This window comes from Callithrix jacchus, chromosome 12, assembly GCF_049354715.1.
Source record: "Callithrix jacchus isolate 240 chromosome 12, calJac240_pri, whole genome shotgun sequence".
NCBI classification, from domain to species: Eukaryota; Metazoa; Chordata; class Mammalia; order Primates; family Cebidae; genus Callithrix; species Callithrix jacchus.
In genome coordinates this window covers 52,343,586-52,368,643 of record NC_133513.1, presented here as the reverse complement: position 1 = coordinate 52,368,643, position 25,058 = coordinate 52,343,586, and the positions used below count along the sequence as shown (strand labels likewise).

At 49.3% G+C, this 25,058-nt stretch overlaps 1 protein-coding gene across 7 annotated transcripts in view; it reads right to left on the bottom strand.

Annotated features, from left to right (window-relative positions):
• Positions 1 to 25,058, bottom strand: part of DLG5 (discs large MAGUK scaffold protein 5) — a 135,924-nt gene that overhangs the window by 52,386 nt on the left and 58,480 nt on the right. For 5 of the 7 annotated variants that reach the window (XM_035267876.3, XM_078345500.1, XM_078345497.1 and 2 more), the window contains exons 3-6: positions 13,995 to 14,157; positions 11,537 to 11,680; positions 10,666 to 10,849; positions 72 to 331 (exon numbers count right to left, since the gene is read on the bottom strand). In XM_035267876.3, the coding sequence (XP_035123767.3) occupies positions 72 to 331; positions 10,666 to 10,849; positions 11,537 to 11,680; positions 13,995 to 14,157 (751 nt within the window). The remainder of the gene's footprint in view (positions 1 to 71; positions 332 to 10,665; positions 10,850 to 11,536; positions 11,681 to 13,994; positions 14,158 to 25,058) is intronic. The other 2 variants (XM_078345495.1, XM_078345499.1) reach the window with 1 other exon arrangement.

Here is a 25,058-nt window from a genome sequence, read left to right as displayed (position 1 = left end):
CATCCCCCGGCGGTGGCTGGGAACCCTGCAGGACCCATTTGCCCCCGGCCCCCCCATGGCCCCAGGCCTACCTCCTCAGGGAGAGGGCGCACTGGTGCTGCAGCTGGATGGCCGTGTCCCTCTGCTGGGTCAGCATCTCTGTTTGCTTCAGCAGCCGCTGGTTCTCCTCCCCCAGCTGCTCCAGGCGGCTCAGGTCTGCGTTGTGGATGGCGACTTTCTCACTGTACCTCTTGCGCAGGGCATCATAATCCTTCTTCACCACCTCCAGTTTGTCCATGGCCGTGTCGTACAGCTTGTTAAGGATCTCAGATGACCCGTTGTGTTTCAACACCTAGGGACCAGAGAGTCCCACTTACCAAGGGTCTGGGGGAGGTGGTGGAGGAGACCTCCCAAATCTCACTTTATCTGCCTGAGGGTGGAACTGATGACAAAGTTGGGGGGGTCACCCTAGGGCTTTTGAGGGTCTCGAGGTCCACTTCTCCAAGCCCTGCAGTCACGCTGGGCTGATTCATTTAGATTCACTCAATCACAAGTATTAAATATTAGGTATTTGCCGAGCAGTTAACACAGCAGGCCTGAGATTTCTATATCCTTAGATAGGCCTGCTTGCAAGGCTGACCCCACTAAATGGTGTCTATAAACCCAAACAGTAAACAGGCCTCTAGGTTGATGTAAAACTTGCCTCCAGTGATATGAGCATATCTGGTACTGAGCCTGTACAAACAGGGTGTCTTATGCTGAACACCTGCTTTCTTCTGGGAGTCCAGAATCTGGGTACATGTGAGGCAGCAGTACCTACGTGACCAGCCCCCAGGAGGACACTTGGGTACCGAGTCTCTAACGGGCTTCGGTGGAGGCCAGCGCTTCATTTGTGCTGTGATTCCATGCTGGGGGAATTGAGTGCATCCCACGGAACTCCAGAGAGGACTCTTGGAAACTCAGGCCCAGTTTCCTCTGGACTTTGCCTCACGCGCCTTTCCCCCTTTGCTGACTTTGCTCTGTGTACTTTTGTTGTAATAAATGTCAGTCACTGAGTATAATTACATTCTGAATCTTGTGAGTCCTCCCAGAAAGTCACTTCGCCCAGAATCAAGTTATGCAAATTGAACCTCAGGACTCTCAAAAGCCCTAGGGTGACCCCCCTTCCCTGCCATGGTGTAGGGTCACCCCACATCCTGTGCAAGCATCTAATAGGTCTAGCACTGTTCTAGGTGCAGGTGATGCCAAGAGCCTGTGCCCTATGGGCCTTTTCTCCTAACTGGGAGGATGTGGACACACAGGCCAAATGAAGTAACTTCAGAGCAAGGTAAGAACGAGAAAATAAAAAAACGAAATAATGGGCTGGAGAGTGCCATCTGAGCAGCAGAGTGGAGGGCTGTGAGGGAGGCTAAGGCCGAGGAGGCTTCTAGAAGGTGACTGCAGAGTTGGAGGCACATGAAGAAGAGCAGTGAGGGCACACCAGGCAGAGGGCAGGGCAAGTGCAAAGGCCTGGAGGCAAGGCCCGCAGGCGTGTTCTAGGAACAAAGAGAAGAGCAGGGTCGAGTGGCTGGAGCCCAAGGCACAGGAGGAGGTAGGTTCAAAGGGGCCTGGAGAAGTGGGCTCGGGCACCACCTCAGGGCTCACAGTGAAGACTGTTCCTGAGTGAGATGGGAGGCTATGGAGGGTTTTAAGCTAGAGAGCAGTCTACTCTGAATAACAGGCACTAAAGTTCATTTGGGGTGCTGTTATAGAGAAACAAACAAACCAAGATGATGAGTTAAGAGGTTGCTAGGGGGCTGCTCCAGGCTTGGCTAACACCTTATGGGATCTGAGTCCTGGGGCTGAGTCATTCCGTATCTCTGGGTTTCAGCTTCTGGATTCCTCAAATGCCAAGACTGAACCAAGAAACCTTGCCTGGTCCTTCCAGCCCCAGTCCAGGGGGTTCCAGTCCAGGAACACCCTGGCTCATTCAGTAGGGGCCTGAGTTATCAGGTGTTTGCAGCCCAGAGAACCAGAAGCTGGGATGATGGAATATTCCCTTTGGAGTTAAGGTCAGCCCTCAATAAACATGAAAAACACAAAAAGCAAAAGAGGGCTTAATTTAAGTCAGAATCGTAGCAACAAGAAAGTAAGCTCCCTCCTCTAAGACCTAAGCATTAGATCCTAGGACTGTTGACTCTTAAAGAGGAAGTCAAGGAAGAGGGAGAAATGGAGGGAGGGAGAGAGCCAGAGAAGAAGAGAAGGAAGGAGAAGAGAAAGAAAAAGAATGAGAGAAAGAAGGAAGGAAAGGGAGGAGGGAGAGAAGGAGGGAAGGAGAAAAGGAAAACTGGTTCATTTCAGGTTTATTCTTTTTCCTTTATTTTTAAAGCAGAACATTTTCTTTCAAGGGAGCTCTTACTAGGACATCAAAATATAGAACTTATTTTAAAAAGCAGTACACAGGTGTCTCAAGCAGTCAAAATCTTCACTGTTTTGTAAAATAGCATCTCCGCTGCAAAACAGGAATGCACAGAGAAACAGAACCTCACTGACACCTAAAATCTTTCTTTAAAAAAAATACGCCTGGCTAGGCACAGTGGCTCACGCTTATAATTCCAGCACTGTGGGAGGCCAAGGCAGGCAAATCACCTGAGGTCAGGAGTTTGAGACCAGCCTAATCTCTACTAAATATACAAAAATTAGCTGGACGTGGTGGTGGGTGCCTGTAATCCCAGCTACTTGGGAGGCTGAGGCAGGAAAATTGCTTTGATCCAGGAGGTAGAAGTTGCTGTGAGCCAAGATCATGCCATAAGCACTCCAGCCTGGGTGACAAGCGTGAGACGCTGTCTCACAAAAAAAATAAAAGAGTGGACTCACCCATGACCACACCCGGTCAATGAAGGGCAGTCCTGATAGCTGTCAATCAACACCTTCTACCCATGTCTTGAAAGGTCCAGCATCTAGACTAGATTGCCCTGATTGGTAAGCAATACCTCAAAAACGCCAATTAAAAATTACTTCAAATGTTTTACTCTCTAAGCATCCCCTAAGCCAAGTGAGAACCCCATGGGCTCCAAAATAAGTCTGGTTTGCTGGGGAACAAAGACGGCTGCCATTGCCTGAGTTCCCCACAAGGTGGCAGCGATAGGTAGACAAGCCAATGCTCTTCCACAGTGGCCTTCCACCTTCCCAGAAACAAACTCATTCTAAAGGCAGCTTTGAAATGACACAAAGCCAGGTTCTGGACGGTAGCCCAGCAGCGCCCACTTCCACCAGTGCAGGATAGAATCAGGAGTCTATGCCACGGTTCAGCCTTTCTTCACTGGGAAATAGTCCCCTGAACGCCTAGCCTTGAGGGACGAGTCAGGGCCGTGTGAATTCATTGGGAAACAGTCCCCTGAACGCCTAGCCTTGAGGGACAATTCAGGGCTGTGTGAATCAGGCTGCCCGAATGGGCCGTGACAGTGGGCCACAAATTCCCAGTGCGACAGGGTGACAGGGTCGGTCAAGGAAACCCCAGCACAGACCTCTGGGTCCTTTCTGATGCTGCCCCCAGCCTTCATTAACACAGTGAGATCCTCCCGTGGAAGACATTGGGAGAGAGATCAAGCCGTTAACTGCTTCCACTGCAATGACCGCCACCCCCGCCAGCTCCACAGGCAAAAGCTCGCAGCTGCCCTACTCACCAGGAGCTACTCCGCCCGCCTCCCTGCAACTCCTAACCTCTGGGTCTCACCCTACCTTTGGAGTTAAACAGAATAACTTGTTCCCACAGGGCAGTGTCCCCATACTCAAACAGGATCGCAGGCCCCAAAACACTTCTCACCCTTTCTCTATAAGCAGGACTCAGCACCAGGCCTGCGCTATGTAACCAACAGCCTCTGAACAAAGCTAGGGAACCAGGCTCGGTTAACTCCAGAGAATCCGAATAACAGTCCTATCTATCAGTCTAGAATTTTTCCCTCTCACCATTATAAGATTATGTTCTTGGTAGGTATTTCCACATGCACACACACACACACATACACAGAGACACACACCTAACTACAGCCAAATGTTTAGCTTCCCAGCAAAGGCCAAGGAAAGAGAGAACATTTTAATTTGGCCCAGAATTCTAAATTAAAGAGAGTCAACTTCTTTTTTTTTTTTTTTTTTTGAGACAGGTTCTTGCTTGGCTCCAGGCTGGAGCACAGTGGCACAATCACAGTTCACTGCAACCTCAACCTCCCAGGCTCAAGTGATCCTCCTGCCTCAGCCTCCCAAGAAGCTGGGACCACAGGCACAGCCCACCACACTCAGCTAATTTTTTTAGTTTTTGTAGAGATGGGGGTCTCCCTATGTTGCCCAGGCTGCTCTTGAACTCCTAGACTCAAGTGATGCACCCACCTGGGCCTTCCAAAGTGCTAAGATTACAGGCGTGAGTCCCGGAGCACAGGACAGATGGCCTGTGAGTTCAAGGGGCTTAGGAGAAGGGGTTGGAAGTTTCATAGGGGAGGCACAAAGACAGCCATAGTCTGAGCTGCTCCCTGCAGGGAGGCGGGGAAGAGACCAACCCTCCGATCTGTATCCCACCCTGGTCAGAACACTCCTTCCTCAGCTTCTCTGTAAGGGATGCCTTTCAGCAATGAGGAAACCCCTCTCCTCCCTTCCTTCCTCCGGGCCCATGAAAGGGCACTGGTGTAGGATATCTGGGACCAGAAAATCGACTCTCATGTATTACAAGAGAAAGTATATTTTAAAGACAGGAGAAAGGGCAGGGGGGAGGAGAGAGAACGTTCTTGGGGCCTGAGAAGTTTCCCACACAAATTGGCAGGACCTAGGAGAACATGTGCACTGTCCCAGAAATTCTACCCATAAGGCTCAAACTTCAAAACGTGTGTACAAAAGAGCATAAAGATGTGTGTCCACTGAAACACGGTCTGTAACATGGAAGATACTGGCCACCAAGAGGCTCCAAAGAGAATGCAATTCACACATGACAACCAAACAAACAAGGACCTTTCTGGATGCACAAATTCACAGAAAACGTAAGGGGACCCATGATGTGTTATAGGATTTTTTTTTAGGCACGTTTCAGGGAATACAAACAAAACTGTATGAGTATTAAATGTGGCATAAAAAAAATCTACAAGGATACACATCCCAGTGGTTTACACAGAGGCTGGTCACTTCCACAAAGCTAGGCTGGGTCTGAGGAGGTGGGCAGGTGCCTTCGACACTGGTTGAATACTTTTTCTATATTAACTGAAGAGTATGCACCATTTTAGTAAAGAAAAAAGATGTGGAAACACCCTCTACTTAAGATTCCCCCACCAAGCCTTGTCAGTCTCTGTCCAGGGTCTCCTGGGCATTCTTGATACAGCCTAGAAGAATCTAAGAAGGTGCACTCCGACTGCCCAAACCTGGAGATGGGGATGCCCAGCTGAGGCTCTCCCCAGCAAAACACACATACACACACACACACACACACACACACAGACAAAACACCTGTCTGCTGCTCTCAACCACGGAGCCCCCTCCCCCAGGGCTGCCTCATTTCCTCCAAGATAAATCATGCAGAGGGCTGGGAAGCCCCACAAATCCCTCAAGCAAGCACAAAAGTCAAACAGCACCATTTACCCTGCAAGGGCCTCTTCAAGTTTACAAGGCACGGGAGGAACCTGGCAACAAAACTGCCCTTGTCCAGTGAGGTCAACCTTTGCCCTCGGGCCCAGCAGGGAGCACGCCTGTGGCCATCCCCATGTCTCCACTTCCTCTGCTGGTGGCCTGCTGCCACCTGGGCATCCCACAGCCTGGCATCCACCCCACACCTGCTGGGATGTGGGGCTGCCCCAGTTCTGAGATGCTCCCAGCCCTGCTCCCCATGGCAGCCAGGCCTCTTCTCCTGGTGGGGTATGGAGGTGGTGCTTGTTTAGAGGCACTCATCCAGCTGAACTGACCTGGGGGACCCCAGTGACCAGGATGCATCCCCACCCCTGACCCTGTTGCCAAGGATCACAGCACTAGGAAAAAGAGAGCAGGGAATGGACTGCGAGGTGGGGGAGGAAGACCCTTCCCCTGTGGGGCAGACAGGAAAGGGAGAGGGGGACGGGGACGGGGTGGGAGCAACGCCTCAGTCTGAAGGTCTGTAAAGCTGAGTAGGTGCTCAAGAAAGTCAGAGAACGGGAGACAAGGAAACTACGCTTCGTGAGGGCAGAGTGCTCTTTCTAAAAAATAATTTTTTTAATTAAACAATTTTTTGTAGAGATAAGAGTCTGTGTCACCCAGGCTGGTGTTGGACATCTGGACTCAAGGGATCCTCCTGCTCCTTCCAAAGTGCTGGGATTACAGGCGTGAGCCTCTGTACTCAGCCCAGATTTCTCTTTTTATGACAAGGTGAAAAATCGGAGTCTTTTTTTTTCCCCCTGAGTTATAATTTACATACCACACAAAGTGTGCAATTCAGTGGTTTTTAAATATATTCACAAGGTTATGAATCCACAGAGTCGTGCAGCCGTCACCACTATCTAATTCCAGAACATTTTTATCACCCCATCATCAGTCACTTCCCAAACGCCCAGCCCAGGACAACCACAAATCTGCTTTGTGTCTATACAGATGTCCCTGCTGTGCTAATTCACGTAACTGGAATCACAGTTTGTGGTCTTTTGCGGCTGGTTTCCTTCATTTGCTGTCATGTTTTTTAAGTTCATCCATATTATAGCATGGATCGGTCCTGCATTCTTTGTTATGCTGAATAATATTCCATCATATGGAGAGACCACGTTTTATTTATCTATTCATCAGTCGGTGGACCTTTGGGTGTTACCAGCTTGGGGCTGCTATGAATATTCACACCCCAAGTTTCTGTGTGGACATAGATTTTCAATTCCCTTGGGTGCACACCTAAGAGAGTCACTGGGAGGTCAACTGTTAGCCATGCTTAGTTTTTTGAGGAATCACTAGGCTGCCTTTCACAGTAGCTGTATCATTTATTCCCACCCACAATGTATGCAGGTTCCAATTTTTACACATCCTGGATGAGGCAGATTTTAACCCAGACTTGACAGGGCTGGAATAACATCAATCATGACCACAACAGGGACCAAGCACCTCACACACAGGCACGTGATGTCAGTGCCTTCCACGCAGTGTCTTTCAGCCTCATGACAGCCATAGAGCCAGTTCTGCTACACTGAGAAGCACCAACCTCACACCTTCTAGCAAGGCTGTGGGGCTTCCCTTGGACTGCCATGGAGCCACATACACATCTGAAATGATGACTCTCTCAAGGAAGAACAGAATCCAAACTAAACCCCGAGGCAAAAGGTTCCTTGAGCCAAGTGTAGATCAAAAAGAGAAAACTGCCAACAGGCAAAAGTACAAGAAAACAAAGCACAAAGCAGGGTGCAGCTGAAGCCAGGAGGGGTAGCCTGCCCTCAGGTGGGGTAGGTCACTGCAAGCACCTCAGGGCAGAGAAGCGGCTCCAACTCTTAGAGGGCTGTCCCCTCAGGCAGCTTCCCAGGAGCTTTGTTTCACCACAGCACCTGCTTCACAGGCAGGATTCCGCCAAAGGATTTCTTTTGAGGTTAAAAATATTTTTGCCTCCTTAGAAACGGAAAACCTGCAGTCTTTAAATCTGTTTTTCTCCAGGAAGCTTCACTGACTTGTACAAGGAAGCATCCCCACAGGGGGAATGGGTTGTGGGCAGTACTGACCAGTGCAAGCACGGCACTTTCTCCTCTCTCATTTCATCCTTAGAGAAATGTCCAAGAGCACCACCCCCACCTCCTGAATCTATAAAGTGTGGGAAGGGTATTGCCCCAGCTTCTCTGGGTCAAGCAGCAGGTGCGAGGAAGCAGTCTTCCTTCTTCCTGCTGCCAGCTTTCCATTACCAAGGCTCTGTCAAGACCTATGGGCTAAATACCAACCTCTGCACCAGCCATTGGACCTGACCTCACACAACCAATTCCCGGAATCAGAGGGGGGCACCAAAAAGATCTCTATAATAGCTCCAAGTATAGCCATCTTAGAGTCCCTTGCTGAGCCTGCATTAAGACCTCAATCAGTATCAGAGAAAGAAAATAAACAGCAAGTTTTTCAACAGAAGCAAGTTTTCCATGGAATATGGTTTACAATTTAAAAAAATACTGAAAATAGTGCAAGAGTCATTCAATAGGGGACTGGTTAAATCAATTACAGTGCTTCTCTGTAACTCAATACTTTGCAGCAGTTAAAAACAAGAAGTAGAATTTGTACTAAAATAGAAATATACGTATCATACATTTATTTATTTTATTTTTTGAGATAAAGTTTCGCTCTTGTTGCCCAGGCTGGAATGCAATGGCACAATCTTGGCTCACCACAACCTCCACCTCCCTTCAAGTGATTCTCCTGCCTCAGCCTCCCAAGTAGCTGGGATTATAGGCATGTGCCACCACACCAGCTAATTTTGTATTTGTAGTAGAGACGGGGTTTCTCCATTTCGGTCAGGCTGGTCTCAAACTCCCAGGCTCAGATGATCCACCTGCCTTGGCCTCCCAAAGCGCTGGGATTACAGGCATAGCCACCGCACCTGGCTATTTTTTAGTTTTTATATATTGTTTGGAGACAGTTTCACTATGTCACCCAGGCTGGAGTGCAGTGGCATGATCTCAGCTCACTGCAACCTCTGCCTCCTGGGTTCAAGCAATTCTTCTCATGCCTGAGCCTCTCAAGAGCTGGGATAATAGGCACCTGCCATCATGGCCAGCTAATTTTTTTATTATTAGTAAAGACAGGGTTTCACCATTTTGGCCAGGCTGGTCTCGAACTTCTGACCAGCCTGGGCCTCTCAAAGTGCTGGGATTATAAGCATGAGCCACCATGCTTGGCTGCATATCATATATTAAGTTAAAAAAAATGTTAGCAACAAATGTATTATATATCACTGCATTGTAAAGGGTTCCGTGTTCTTTCTTTTTTTATTGTAAAGGGTTCTGTAAGTACAGCTACAAATTTTAAACTTCCCACTGCCAGTGCATTCATGGTAGTTATTTCTGTGGAGCAGAAATTTTGTAAATTTCTATATTGTTTGTTATTGTTACAAAACAAATATTAATTCTGCAATTAGAAAACAATAGTATAAAATGGAAAAAAAATTTAAAAAGGCTCAGCACAGTGGCTCACATCTGTAATCCCAGCACTTTGGGAGGACAAGGTGGGCAGATCACCTGAGGTCAGGAGTTTGAGACCGGCCTGGCCAAAATGGTGAAGCTCCATCTCTACTACTAATACCAAAAAGTTAGCTGGCCGTGGTGGCACACACCTGTAGTCCCAGCTACTTGGGAGCCTGAGGAAGGAAAATCGCTTGAACCCAGAAGGTGGATGTTGCAGTGAGCAGAAATCATGTCATTGCATTCCAGCCTGGGTGACAAGAGCGAAATTCTGTCTCAAAAAAATAAATAAATAAATGTAAAATTTTTTAAAATGGAAAGAGAAAAAGCCTGTGTCCTTTTTTCTGAACAATTAAGCCTTAAATCCATTAGGCAAGACAGAGCAAGACAGGGACCTACACTCTGGCAGTTCGCTCTAGAGGGGATATCACAGCTAGCACAGAATAAGGAGGAGGTGTTGGCATGGCATAAGAGAAGGCATGGGGTGGGAGAACCCACAAAGGGTCTGGGGAGATGCGAGTGGGAAGGAGGACTGCAGAGGGCATAGGAGGTGGCTACACAAGGTGGGCTGACCAAGTAAACAGACTAAGAATAACAGGAATCAGCTGGGCGTGGCGGCTCACGCCTGTAATCCCAGCACTTTGGGAGGCTGAAGCAGGTGTATCACGAGGTCAGGGGATGGGGACCATACTGGCCAACACAGTGAAACCCCACCTATACTAAAAATACAATAATTAGCTGGGTGTGGTGACATGTGCCTGTAGTCCCAGCTGCTCAGAAGGCTGAGGCAGGAGAATCACCTGAACCCAGAAGGCGGAGGTTGCAGTGAGCTGAGATCGCACCACTGCACTCCAGCCTGGCCAACAGTGCGAGACTCCATCTCAAAAAAAAAATAAATGAATAACAGGAATCACGTTTGTCACTGCTGTTTTTAAAGCAGGCTACAAAAATAAAAAGGGTAAAAACCAAAATGAACCTGTGGTCTTGAATTAGAATTGAAACTATCACTGTAAACTCATGGCTTTCAATCTACATGTCTGATATAGAAATACAGATATAAATATAAATATGTGTGTTTGTGCCTGTGTGTATGTGTACACTTAGCTACTCTCTATCCTGTCCACTGAGAGGACCAGGAAACAGTGCTAACCCAAGCTACAAGCACATCCAGCACATGGTTGTGTTTTTTTTTCAGATACAGGGTCTCACTCCACTGCCCAGGCTGGGATGCAGTGGCATGATCATAGCTCAGTGTAACCTCAGACTCCTGGGCTTCAACGATCCTCCCACCTCAAGCTCCTGAGTAGCTAAGACTACAGGTGTGCCATCATGTCCAGCTATTTGTCTGTGTGTGTGTGTGTGTGTGTGTGTGTGTGTGTGTGTGTGTGTGTCAAGACAGGGTCTTACCATGTTGCTCAGGCTCAGCTCAAGTTCACCTTGGTGTCCCAAAACGCTGGGATCACAGATGTGCGCCAACATGCCTTGCCCAGCATTTGCTTCTCAATACTACTCTCCATTAAAAGGAATGAGGACTACTTGGGAGAAATGGCCAGTCTCCAGGAGCTGAGCCTACCTGCTGCTGCTGGGCACGGAGGTCACCAATCTCCTTCTGGTCTTCCTCGTGGAGCCGCTTCATGTCCTCCCATGATTGCTGCAGCAAGTTTCGCTCCCGCAGCAGCTGCCCGTTCTCCCGCCTCAGCATGTCCACGTCATCCTTCAGCCGAGTCTGGTCACTCAGGAGCCGGCTGTGGAGTGTGCTGAAACACGCCACACATGCTCAGTGAGCCCCGGCCATCCCCTCACACCCCAACCCATCCCAGGGCATCACCAGCCTTAGGTCTCAACACTCTCCGTAGATACAGCAGACAGGAGCCAGTGGCAGCTAGGTCTGCAGCACTCAGAGGCAAGCCAAAACCTGCTAACAGACCAATTCCAGAAACATCCAAATCACCTTTTACAAACCTGACACCAAAAAGGACACATGTGTCTCCAGGGAAGGGAGGCAGGCACCTTTGGTACAGACCTAGTGCCACCAAATACTGGGACCTAGGCAGATATCAGCAGGTGGGCAGGCAAAGACCCTCAGAGGGGTGCTGGGAAACCAAAGGGAAACACCCTGTGGGCCTATCCTGCAGGAAGAAGCTGCAGTATGGCTCCTGGACAGAGACCCAGAGACCTGCCTGACTCCTGCTGCATGTTCTGAATCACTTTCCTGCCTGCCAGGTCTCTGAAGCTGGCAATAAAATGTGAAGGATTAACAGCCTTGTTTTACACTTAGGAAAACTGGGGCCCAAAGGCACAAATCCACCTGCTGTAGGAAGACTGCTTGCTGAGTGGGACGGGCAGGGCTAGAACCAGAACCCCTGGCTCAATTCCCAAGAAAAGAAGGGCAAAGGCAGCTGTCTGTGGGTATTGGGGGCCCTGGCCAAGCAGGCCTCACTCACTGGTAGAAGTCAGTCTCTTTGGCCACCTCCTCACACCTCTTCAAGGCGTTGGTGTGCTGGTTCTGCAGGCTCTGCAGGTCCGACATGGCCCGCACACACTGGATCTTCAGCCTCTCGTAGTCAGGATTCAGCCTGTGGTAGGGCCTGGCCCAGAAAGCAAACGGCCCCATGAACACAGGTTCCAGGATTCACACAGACAGGGGAACTGGGTCCTGGATTAGGCCAGCCCAGTGGTTCCCAAATACTGGTCTCCTGTGTACCACACACACCTGGTTGTTTGTTAAACTCAGATATCCTGGCCTCACTCAGACCCACAGAATCAGAATCCCCAGGATGGAGGGAGCCATGGTTGCCTGAGATGCCTGCATGGGCCTGGAAAGCTGAGAAGGTGCGACTTGTTCTGCAGGACCTCCCAGGAATCTGTGCAACAGGTCTGAGTCCACCAGAAACCTGTGATGAAATGTCTCCTCTCTTTGGACTTGGCATGGTGGCTTATGCCTGTAATCCCAGCACTTTGGGAGGCCAAGGCGGGTGGATCAGTTTAAGTCAAGGGTTTGAGACCAGCCTGAGCAACATGGTGAAACCCTTCCTCTACCAAAAAGTACAAAAATTAGCCTGGTGTGGTGATATGCACCTGCAGTCCCAGCTACTCAGGGAGCTGAGGTGGGAGGATCACTTGAGCCCAGGAGGTCAAGGATGCAGTAAGCCAATATCACACCACTGCATTCCAGCCTGGGCAACAGAGAGGATCCTGTCTCAAAAATAATAAATAAATAAATAAATAAAATATTAAATAAAAGAAATTTCTCCTATCTTTAGAACAATAACTCTCAATCTTGGGTATGCATTAAAATACCAATGCCCCCCTGATCAATTACATTAGCCTCTCTAAGGATAAGCACCAAACATCAGGATTTTTTAAAACCTCCCCAGGGGATTCCAATTTGCAACCAAGGTTAAGAACACTGGCCATAAGCAGTGGTTCTCAGAGTAGGGTTCCCAGACCTGCAGCACAGTATCACCTGGGAACTCGACAGAAATAGACATTCTCGGGCCTAGTCTCAGCCCCAGCCCTCCTGAGTCAGATGCTCTGAAGGGAGGGAAAGAGAGGTCATGATCTGTGCATTAACAAGCTCTGTGGGTGATTCTGGTGCAGAATCTGCTGCTCAAACTTGAGGACGCTTTTTACAGAGCGGAGGTCAGCAAACTTTATTTTATTTTATTTTTTTTTTTTGCAAAAGGTCATAGAGTAAATACTTCAGGCTTTTCATACTATATAGTTTCTGTTGCAGCCACTCAACCCCACCTTTGTAGCAGAAAAGCACTCATAGACACTTTGTAACCAATGAGCATGGCTGTGTTCCAATGAAACTTCATTTATAAAACAGGCAGTGGGCCACCCTTGGCCGGTGGGCCATAGTGTGCCAGCTCTCATGTGCTAGCATAGCACATCGATGTCTTGAACACAAGCTCGGGAATCAGACTCTGCAGCCCTGGCATAATCCCAGAGGCACAGATTGCAGAGGCACAGACCCTTGCTCCTGAAAGAAACAGGTGAAACTAAAGTGTTTGCACCAGGCCCCTCTCCCCTCCAGACCTCTCTACCAGCATGGGAGCTAAAGAATAAACCACTCTCTGGCCCTCCTCCTTCCCAGAAAGTCCTCTCAGATCATGCAGGTAGATAAAGACTCTCTCTGCCCCACTCTATGGGGTATCTACCTCTAAATCACAAAAGCAACAAAAATTTTCTTCAAAGCCACAAAGACACCAGGTAGAATGTGCTGTTTAATACATCATGAGGGGCCAGATGCTGTGGCTCTACCTATTATCCCAACACTTTGGGACGCCACGGCAGGAGGATCACTGGAGCCTAGAAGCTCAAGACCAGCCTAGGCAACATAGAAAGACCCTGCTGCTACAAAAAAATTAAAAAAAAAAAATTAGCTGGGCAAGGTGGCACACACTGTAGTCCCAGCTGCTCAGAAGGCTGAGGGGAGGTTCACTTGAGCTGGGGAGGTAAAAACATTGAGCCACATGTGCCACTGCATTCTATCTCAGGCAACAGAACAAGACCCCGTCTCAAAAAATAAAACACATATGTGGCAAGGAACAATTAATGTGTTTACCAACCACAGAAAACTTTACTCAACTTGGGCAGGTCTAGGAGACAGTGGTAGGGATACACACACACACACACACACCCCACACACGAGCCCACCTTGCAAACAAGCACACCACTATCGGGGTCCTCTCCACGTGCATGATGGGGACCTGCTCCACAAGCCTGCGGGTCCTGCCTCTGGGAGATATTCCTGGAAGTGAGGTGGGGGCAAGGGGACACTCAGGCAGTACAGCCTGGACCCCCAGGAGCTAGGGGGTGTCTGGTGGTGACAGCACCAGCATCAGGGTAGTAACCCCAGCCATGGGACGCAGGCAGGGGAGACAGCGCAATTACTACCTCTTGTCAAAAGCCGTGCCGTGCGTGGCAAAGGCCAGGCGCTTGCGAAGCTCGTTCCTCTCCCGGGTCATGAGCCGCAGCTGGATGGAGAGGTTCTCCACCTTCTCGTTCACTTGCCGGTCAGTGAGGAGGGGTGGTGGGGACGGCGCCTTCCCGGTGGTGCCTGTGGAAGGGGAAATAATAAAGTGAACTCGCCTTCAGCCGGCATTCACTAGGCACCCAACACTGTTCTGAGCTGTTGATTTGCCTTAGCTATTTGTGCCACCCCAACAAGTGGGTCCTCTTAGCAGTCCCCTTTCTCAGGTGAGAACGCTGAGCCAGAGGGTAGCAGGTGGAACTGAAACAGTCCAGGCCATCTTTCTCCAGCATCCAAGCACTCAACAACCCCAGTAACCGCCCCAGCAAGGACCCTAAAGATGCCCACTCTCTCCTAAATCCGGCTTTCACACCTCCAGGATGCGACTGTTTTGACCGTAATCTTTGCATCCTCCCGTGCATCAGAAATGTGGGCTGTTACCCACTACTAGTCATGGCACATGGAGCAGGACAGACCAACCTGTGTCCTGAGGAGAGTGGAAGACCCGGCTCGAGGAGGAAGGCACATCTGAAATCCAGTGACGCTACTAAAGACCAGGGCAGCTGGGGCCCAAGGGCCGTGTCCCCGCCCTCCCTGATCAGGGCTGGACACTGAACAGCTCCCTTTTGCAAGCCGTCCACCCTCCTGACAGACCTGCCCAACCAGCCCAGGCGTACAGGCTAAGAGGAGGCTGCTGGCTCCCAGCTGAGGTCAGTGTGACGCGATGCAAGCTGGTCCTGATGCCTCTGGGTGCTTAACCCTCACCAGCCCTCATCACCCCTCCTAGGACTGAGAGTCCTGCCGGGAGCCCCACACCTTATGCTCCCAGCAGGCAACAGCCACTGCTGGCACCACCGTCTCTGACAAGCTCCAAATCCATTTCTAGGAAGAAAGCACCTCATCCCAGGAGAAGAGACTAATCCATTGTGCTTTTATATTGAACCCTGTCAATATGTGTACCTGATATCCTGCCCAACCCGTAGAGGAGCTCACAGCAGCCATCCAATGTATGGATGGGATCTGGCAGGCTGACTTGTGTCAGGAGACACAGTGTTTGTTCCACAGTGGACCCACAATGCACAAAGGGCATGAGGCATGACAGGTCTTTTGACTCTCTGTGGCATCCTGACCACCCCTGTCTCACTGATCCTTGGCCAAATGTTCATGCAAACCAAGAGTACCCCAAGACAAAAGCTGGGGCGTGGGGCCTTCCAGGAGGGCCAGGGAGGATGGGGAGCTCAGCACCGGGCATGACAAGCCAGACCACAGTGGGAAGGGAGAGCCTCAACTCCCAGTGCTGTACTTTTCAGTGTTTTCAGGTTGTGGAACCCCAACCACCTGACTCCAGCACCCCCGAAATGCACGGAAGTTATGTGCCAAATAACGACATTTCAGTCAATGATGGACCTAACATGTTGGATGGTGGTCCCACAAGATTATAATGGAGTTAGAAAAAAAAAAATAAATTAAAAAAAAAAAAAAGATTAAACCACATCTCTACAAAGAAATGCAAAAATTAGCCAAGTGTGGTAGCTCATGCCTGTAATGTGAAAACTTTGAGAGGCCAAGGCAAGTGGAAACTCTTGAGCTCAGGAGTTTGAGACCAGCCTGGGTAACATGGTGAAATCCTGTCTCTATACAAATACTACAAAAAAATGAGCTGGGTATGGTATGGTGGCACATACCTCTAGTCACAGCTACTTGGGAGGCTGAGGTGGGAGGATCACCTGAGCCCAGGAGGTCAAGGCTGCAATGAGCTGAGATCACACCACTACATTCCTGCCTGGGCTAGACACCAAGAATTTGTCTCTAAAAAATAAAAAGATTATAATAGAGATGAAAAGTTTCTGTCACCTAATGACATCTTGCTGATCCTGATCCTCTGTAGCCCTAGGCTAATATATGAATGTATTTGTGTCTTAGTTTTTAACACAAAAAAGTTTTAAAAGTACAAAAAAATTAAACATTTTTAAAATAGAAAAAGCCTATAGGATAAAGAAAATATTTTTTACAGCTGCACAATGTTTGTGTGTATTCCTTTTTTTTTTGACATAGGGTCTTTTTTCCCCCAGGCTGAAGTACAGTGGCACAATCTCGGCTCACTGCGACCTTTACCTCCTGGGCTCCAGTGATCCTCCCACCTCAGCCTCCCAAGTAGCTGGGACTACAGGCATGTGCTGCCACACCCAGCTAGTGTTTTCATATTTTATGTAGAGACAGGGTTTTGCCATGTTGCCCAGGCTGGTCTCAAACTCCTGAGCTCAAGGGATCCACCTGCCTTGGCCTCCCAAAGTGCTTGGACTGCAGGCATGAGCCACCACACCTGGCCCAATGTGTTTGTATTTTAAGCTAAGTGTTATTTCAAAAGAATTAAAAAGTTAAAAAAAAAGTTTACAAAGTAAAAAAGTAAGCTACAGTTTATTACTGAAGAAGGAAAGATGTCTTGTATAAGTGGAATATAGCCTAAGTGTGGAGTGTTTACAGAGTCTATAGTAGTGCAGTCATGTCCTAGGCCCTCACCTTCACTCCCCACTCACTCACCCAGGGTGACTTCCAGTCCTGCAAGCTCCATTCATGGAGGTGCCCCATACAGGTGGACCATTTTCTATCTTTTATTCTGAACTTTTGCGGCACCTTTTCTTTGCAATGTACAGACACACAAATACTTACCACTGGGTTACAATTGCCTCCCATATCCAGTACAGTACCACGCTGCACAGGTTCGCAGCCTAGGGGCAGCAGGCCATACCATGTAGCCTAGGTATACTGGAGATACCATCTTTGTGTAAGCACACTCATGTTTACACAACGACTAAATTACCAAACGAGGATGCATTTCTTAGCATGTGTCCCTGTCATTAAGCAACACAGACCATGTTAAGCTACCAGCACCATGACAACCAAGATTTCTGTGCTCCAGGCTACACCTGTAGGGTCAAAATACTCTTTGGAGGCGAGGCCAGGGGTCAGCATATGCTCTCCCCAAAGGGGTCTCCTCTACAGCTTCAGAAGCCTCCCCACACCTTTGCCTCAAGAGATCCTCAGCTTCACTGCAGTCCCCAGCAGTATTGTGGGTCAGGCAGGTGATGATGCTGTGTTATCTGATTCACCGTAACCTACCTCTCTCCGTAACCTACCTGACCCTCCCCGTAACCTACCTGACTCTCCCCGTAACCTACCTGACTCTCCGTAACCTACCTGACGCTCAGTAACCTACCTGACTCTCTCCGTAACCTACCTGACCCTCCCCGTAACCTACCTGACTCTCCCCGTAACCTACCTGACTCTCCGTAACCTACCTGACCCTCCCCGTAACCTACCTGACCCTCCCCGTAACCTACCTGACTCTCCGTAACCTACCTGACCCTCCCCGTAACCTACCTGACCCTCCCCGTAACCTACCTGACTCTCCCCGTAACCTACCTGACTCTCCCCGTAACCTACCTGACTCCCCGTAACCTACCTGACCCTCCCCGTAACCTACCTGACTCTCCGTAACCTACCTGACGCTCAGTAACCTACCTGACTCTCCCCGTAACCTACCTGACTCTCCCCATAACCTACCTGACTCTCTCTGTAACCTACCTGACTCTCCCCGTAACCTACCTGACGCTCAGTAACCTACCTGACTCTCCCCGTAACCTACCTGACTCTCCCCATAACCTACCTGACTCTCTCTGTAACCTACCTGACTCTCCCCGTAACCTACCTGACTCTCTCTGTAACCTACCTGACTCTCCCCATAACCTACCTGACTCTCCGTAACCTACCTGACGCTCAGTAACCTACCTGACTCTCCCCGTAACCTACCTGACTCTCCGCATAACCTACCTGACTCTCTCTGTAACCTACCTGACTCTCCCCGTAACCTACCCGACTCTCCCCATAACGTACCTGACTCTCCGTAACCTACCTGCCTCTCCATAACCTACCTGACTCTCCCCGTAACCTACCTGACTCTCCGTAACCTACCTGACTCTCCCCGTAACCTACCTGACTCTCCGTAACCTACCTGACTCTCCCCGTAACCTACCTGACTCTCCGTAACCTACCTGACTCTCTCTGTAACCTACCTGACTCTCCCTGTAACCTACCTGACTCTCCCTGTAACCTACCTGACTCTCCGTAACCTACCTGACTCTCCCTGTAACCTACCTGACTCTCCGTAACCTACCTGATTCTCCCCATAACCTACCTGACTCTCCGTAACCTACCTGACTCTCCGTAACCTACCTGACTCTCCCCGTAACCTACCTGACTCTCCGTAACCTACCTGACTCTCCCCGTAACCTACCTGACTCTCCGTAACCTACCTGACTCTCTCTGTAACCTACCTGACTCTCCCTGTAACCTACCTGACTCTCCGTAACCTACCTGACTCTCCCTGTAACCTACCTGACTCTCCGTAACCTACCTGATTCTCCCCATAACCTACCTGACTCTCCGTAACCTACCTGACTCTCCGTAACCTACCTGACTCTCCCCGTAACCTACCTGACTCTCCGTAACCTACCTGACTCTCCCCGTAACCTACCTGACTCTCCGTAACCTACCTGACTCTCTCTGTAACCTACCTGACTCTCCCTGTAACCTACCTGACTCTCCGTAACCTACCTGACTCTCCCCGTAACCTACCTGACTCTCCGTAACCTACCTGACTCTCTCTGTAACCTACCTGACTCTCCCTGTAACCTACCTGACTCTCCGTAACCTACCTGACTCTCCCTGTAACCTACCTGACTCTCCGTAACCTACCTGATTCTCCCCATAACCTACCTGACTCTCCGTAACCTACCTGACTCTCCGTAACCTACCTGACTCTCCCCGTAACCTACCTGATTCTCCGTAACCTACCTGACTCTCCCCGTAACCTACCTGACTCTCCCCGTAACCTACCTGACTCTCTCTGTAACCTACCTGACTCTCTCTGTAACCTACCTGACTCTCCCTGTAACCTACCTGACTCTCCGTAACCTACCTGACTCTCCCTGTAACCTACCTGACTCTCTGTAACCTACCTGATTCTCCCCATAACCTACCTGACTCTCCGTAACCTACCTGACTCTCCCCGTAACCTACCTGATTCTCCCCGTAATGTACCTGACTCTGTAACCTACCTGACTCTCCCCCTAACCTACCTGACTTTCCCCGTAACCTACCTGACTCTCAGTAACCTACCTGACTCTCAGTAACCTACCTGACTCTCCGTAACCTACCTGACTCTCCCCATAACCTACCTCTCTCCGTAACCTACTTGACTCTCTCTGTAACCTACCTGACTCTCTCTGTAACCTACCTGACTCTCCGTAACCTACCTGACTCTCCGTAACCTACCTGACTCTCTGTAACCTACCTGACTCTCCCCGTAACCTCCCTGACTCTCTCTGTAACCAACTTGACTCTCCGCAACCTACCTGACTCTCCGCAACCTACCTGACTCTCCGTAACCTACCTGACTCCCCGTAACCTATCTGTCTCTCCATAACCTACCTGACTCTCTCCATAACCTACCTGACTCTCTCTGTAACCTACCTGACTCTCCGTAACCTACCTGACTCTCTCTGTAACCTACCTCTCTCTGTAACCTACTTGACTCTCTCCGTAACCTACCTGATTCTCTGTAACCTACCTGACTCTCTCTGTAACCTACCTCTCTCTGTAACCTACTTGACTCTCTCCGTAACCTACCTGATTCTCTGTAACCTACCTGACTCTCCCTGTAACCTACCTGACGCTCCCTGTAACCTACCTGACTCTTCGTAACCCACCTGACTCTCTGTAACCTACCTGACTCTCTCTGTAACCAACTTGACTCTCCGTAACTTACCTGACTCTCCGACAAGTGGAGCATCCTTTGAACACGCCTGCTACTCATCCTCTAACTAAGCCCAGGGGGGAGTTACATTCCAAGCATTGATTTCACCGGCACAACAACCTTGCAGGTGTATACTAATAGCATCATCCCCATTTCACAGGTGAGAAAACTGAGGTCCAGCAAGGTTAGGTGATTGACTCAAGTACCTAGGCAGCCTGGATTCGGAGCACACATGCTTCACCCTCATGCCTCGCTGCCTCTCAAGTAACAACCATTAGTAGCATGCCCTTTAGACAGAGTTTTGCTCTTGTCACCCAGGCTGGAGTGCAATGGCACAATCTAGGCTCACTGCAACCTCTGCTTCCCAGGATTCAAGCGATTCTCCTGCCTCAACCTCCTAAGCAGCTGGGGTTACAGAAATGCGCCACCATGTCCGGCTAATTTTTTGTATTTAGTAGAGACGGGGTTTCACCATGTTGGCCAGGCTGGTCTCAAACTCCGGATGTCAGGTGACCCGCCAACCTCGGCCTCCCAAAGTTCTGGGATTACGGGCATGAGCCACCACACCCAGCCATGCCTGGCAGTTTTTGAAATGCTTTTCATACATTATCCCATTCATCCTCATAAGGTAGACTTCGCCATAATCCTCATTTTTCACATCAGGAAACACAATCTTATCAAGGTTAAAGAGTGTGTCTAGATCACAGAGCTATGGAATATGGAATACGGGCCTCTAAATGATCCTAGAACTCAATGTATTATCAGACCTCTGTACTTACCTGGCACTCCAAAGAGCTTTTATTCATAGATGTTATGTCTAATAAAATTTACAAGATTAGAAATTAAAACCAAGAAAGAATTTTTAGATATTTACTTATTTTTTTAAAAATCAAAACTCTATTATAAATTCACTTAAGATTTTTTATGAGCCATTAACCACCCTTTCTATTATAAAACAAAACGCAGCAGGAAGAGTGACATTGCTTTGCATTTTGTCATGCAGGCTGTTTAACGTCCTGCTTCACAGAGACAGCTGGAGCCTCATCTCTGTGTAATGTCACTGTCACACACCCAGGATGGAACCTTTGGAAAACTCCACTCTACACCATGTGAGGAGGAGCGTATAAAAGACCAGTGACATCAGTCTCACCTCGAGAGCCCTCTGAAAGGACCTCAGGGACATCAAGCCACACTTTGAGAATGGCTATTCTATGCTATAATCAAGTTCAAGAAATAGCAGAAAAACATCAAATGACCAGTTTCACAACAGAAAAGCACCACCAGGCCCCGCAACCTGCCTTTGGGGAGATAAAAAATTTTGAATTTTCACCTGCATTTTGTAAACGAGGCAACAGAAAGTTGCAGCCCTGGCTTTTGAGGAAGCCAGAGAGGAGAGGAGAGGAGGTGGCAGGACAGAAGGAGGGGCTCAGAGCTAACCCAACACATCCCATCTCTGTCTCCAGCTGTCTCAGTCCACAGCCATGAAGACCTGGGGGTGGCCAGCCACACAGATAAAGTAGCAGTGACATGTGCCAAGCACTGCCCAAGCACCGGGTTCTGTGCTAAACACATTCCATCTTCAACTCATTCATCTCCACAGCTCCCTTGAGGGATTGTGCTAGGATCACTCCTTGAGAAGCTGATGTCCAGAAAGACTACGTGGCTAGGGAGATGATTCCCATGCAGACTCAGCCCTGATGCCAGAGCCAACGCCTCAACCACTCCACAAGAGTCCTCCTAATAGGGGGGCTCCTGGGCCAAAGGCTTGAGCACATATACAGAAAGTAAGGTCAACGAGACCCGAGATCCATCACACAGCTGGCTCTCTGACCCAGCAGGAAGCGCAGCTGATGCCTTCAGGCTTTTGTAATTGGGGGATGTGGAGGGCCAGGGAGGGCCACAGGGAACCTCACAACCAATCTCAAAACGTGCTATATCCAGAAGTTCCCAGAGAAGAGCAAGAGTTGTAGAAAATCCTCTCAATCCCCATTCAACAAAAGTTTTTGTCTTAATTGCATCTAGAGGTTGACAGATACTCTGAAGATGATACAGTCCTACCATCCAAATGGTCATCAGGATCCCTCAAACGGCCACCACTGAGGGCAGGAAAGGGCAGACTACAAAGGTGCAGGAGGGAATTTTTAGGATACAGAAGGAAGTGTTCTGCATCCTCAAAGTAACAACTGTTACATGACTATTTGTCAAAACTTGAACTGCATACTTTAAAAATACATTTTGCTATATGTAAATTATATCTCCATCAACATAACCTTAACAACAACAACAACAAAATTCTGAGACAGGGTCTTGCTCTGTCACCGAGGCTGAGTGCAGTGGCATAATCAAGGCTCACTGCAACCTCAACCTCCTGGGCTCAAGTAATCCTCCCATCTCAGCTTCCCAAGCAGCTGGGACTAGAAGGGTGTGCGACCATGCCTGGCTAATTTTTTCTTTTTTAACTTGTTGTAGCGACAGAGCCCCACTATGTTGCCCAGGCTGGTCTCAAACTCCTGGGCTCAAGCAATCCTCCTGCCTTGGCCTCCCACAGTGCTCGGATAACAGGTGTGAGCAACCATACCGAACCTAAAAAAATTTTAAGTTAAGAAAACCAAACTGTGATGCCCTGAATGAAGCCATCATCCTAAGAGTGATGTTGACAGGTAAAGAGATGAGGACCAACCTCCTCTCTCTCACTGTGGTTATTTACAGTAAACATTTTTTTAAAAACAGGCAAAACAAGCTGGGTTGCCAACAAAAGCCTCCAATGCAGTTCTAACCTGTGCAGTAGCTCTTCTGGACTCTAATGCAAAGCTGTCAACTCTCCTGTGACCTCAGCCTTTCCTCTCCCAAGTCTGGCAGCCACTGAAGAAGAAGGCAGATTGTCCTTCTCCTTGTGGTGTTCAGGATGAAATTTCAGAGGTAAGGAATTTGGTTTGGACTTAAATGGCCCAAAATAGGAAGACTCCAGACCAGGAGCAGGCTCTGGATGGTGAACAAAGAGCAGCCACCACTGGGCTGCTGTTTTCACCCTGATTTTGTAAAGAAGGCAACAGAAAGATGCAGCCCTGGCTTAACAAAGAAGCTGGAGAAAGGAAAGAAGGAAGCAGGATAGAAGGAAGAGGCTCAGAGCCATCCCAACACAACCTATCTCAGTCTCCAGCCATGAGGACCTGAAGGCAGCCAGCCTCTCTCTCACCTGAGTGTGAGAAGGAGGGCAGAAGAATCCTGGGTCTCCATCACAGGAATCCTCAGCTCCTTGTGCCAGTTGCCCTGGCTGCTACGGTCACCAGCACCGAGGCTCAGCAAACGGCCTGGCAGCTGGGTGGACTTCTCAGCCACCACCCTTTGTCCTGGGCACCTCACTGCCATGCTCCTGCTGACCCTGGAGGTACCTCCTCCATCTTACAGCTGAGCAGCTCTCAGCTTTGCTTCCAAGCCCTGTAGACCTGTGCTTCCAGAAGCCAGAGAGATGTCTCTGTAAACTTCCTGGCCACCTCCAGGCTCTAGCTGCCAGGGAGAGGCGAAGCAGTGGCAGAGCACAGCCATCAGAGCACTAAGTCATCCTCACCTACAACCCAGGACAGCCAGAGTGATCCAGGAAAGACCCAGTCCCTGCCTGGGGTGAACCAGTACTTCTTAAAGCACCTAAGCTTCACTAGAGAACCTAATTTTGCTTTCTAATAAAGCAAAATTTCAGGTCCCACATGGACCCACTGAACCAGAAATTCTGGGCGTGAGGCCTTGCAGCACTCTGCATTGTAAAAGCCCTCCAGGTGATTCTGATGCTTGGTAAAGTTTGAAAACCTCTGTTCCAGACCAAAGTTGCATTTGCTGGCCAGAGTGGACTTATTTCTCCCTTGTTTTACTGGCTATCCAGCAGCCACTGCCTTTAAAGGAATCCCCCACTGATGTCCTCAATGATGAAGGGGAGGACACCTCCCCTTAGTCAATGAGTACATGACTCCAGCTCAGCTCTTTCCCCAGCTTGGAGTGAAAGGAGATGAGATTCCAATGCAGCAGGCCCAGGCACCAGCTCTCCAGCCGGATCAAAGACTTGCTTTCGAACCCTTGACTCAGGGTCTGCTTTTCAGAAACCCAAACCAACATAAGCAGCAATGGCCAACTGCTTCCATTGTGTCTGAGTCCAAAGCACCTCTTCTGGAAGGCCTATTTCAAAGGTCACTTCCTCCAGGAAGTTTTCTCTGATTCCCCTCATCAGAACTAACTGTTCCTTCCCCTGAGTTACTTCTTTCCTTCTGCTGTACACAGGGCAGAAAGGCAAGTCATGCCAGACAGGACCTGTCTCCCTGGCAGTGTGATAACATTAGGGGCCGTGCCTCACCGTGATCCCTAAGAACACCAAAAACCTGCCCCACCAGTAGGAGGCATTCCCACTTCTGAAAAACTGATTTTGCAAAGGGTTACCCCTGATTCAAAAGTCTGGGCCAGGAAGGAAGAATCAGAGGTCATGGGGCATCAGTGGGCAGCCCCTGTTTCCCTGATGGCTCATCCCACCTTGCCCTGTCAACTAGAAGGAGCACTTTCAAGGAATCTTCCCTGGGATACAAGGGAAGCCCTCCAGCTCTTTCTCCTGCCAGTAAGTCCTGGAGACCTCTCCTGCTATTTCAATGTTCATGGACTATAAGGCTCACTTTACAAGGGCTGCCCAAGAATGTCTCTTCTCCTGCTTAAAACCTCCCAAGTCATCCAAGATGAAAAATAAAAGGCCACTGAGAAATTAAGTCAGGATGAATGGAGAAAAAAAATATCCATTGCCTGAAATGAGCGTGCAGTCCCCAGGCAGACCCACAGGGCAGGGTCGGGGGCAGGTCACAATAACAGGCTCAGGAGGCTGGGGAGGGCCTCAGGAAGCTCTATGTGCTTAGCTGATGAAAACCCATGAAAACTGGCCGAGGAGGCCTTGGCACAAAGACCTGCAGCCTTTAAGGCTGTTGGCAAAGGTATGGCAAATTATGAGTAGGGCCGGGTTGGAGATCTGAGACCGGACAGCCCCCTAAGAGAAGGCTGTCTACACGCTCAAGGCTTTAGCCTCCAATTTCCTCTCATGCTGAAGACAACCTGCCATTCTTTCCCAGCCATTTCCATTTAGGAAGATGTAAATGGGAAGGTGGAGGTGATGTTTTTATTATAAGGATCTTACTCTTCCCTTTCC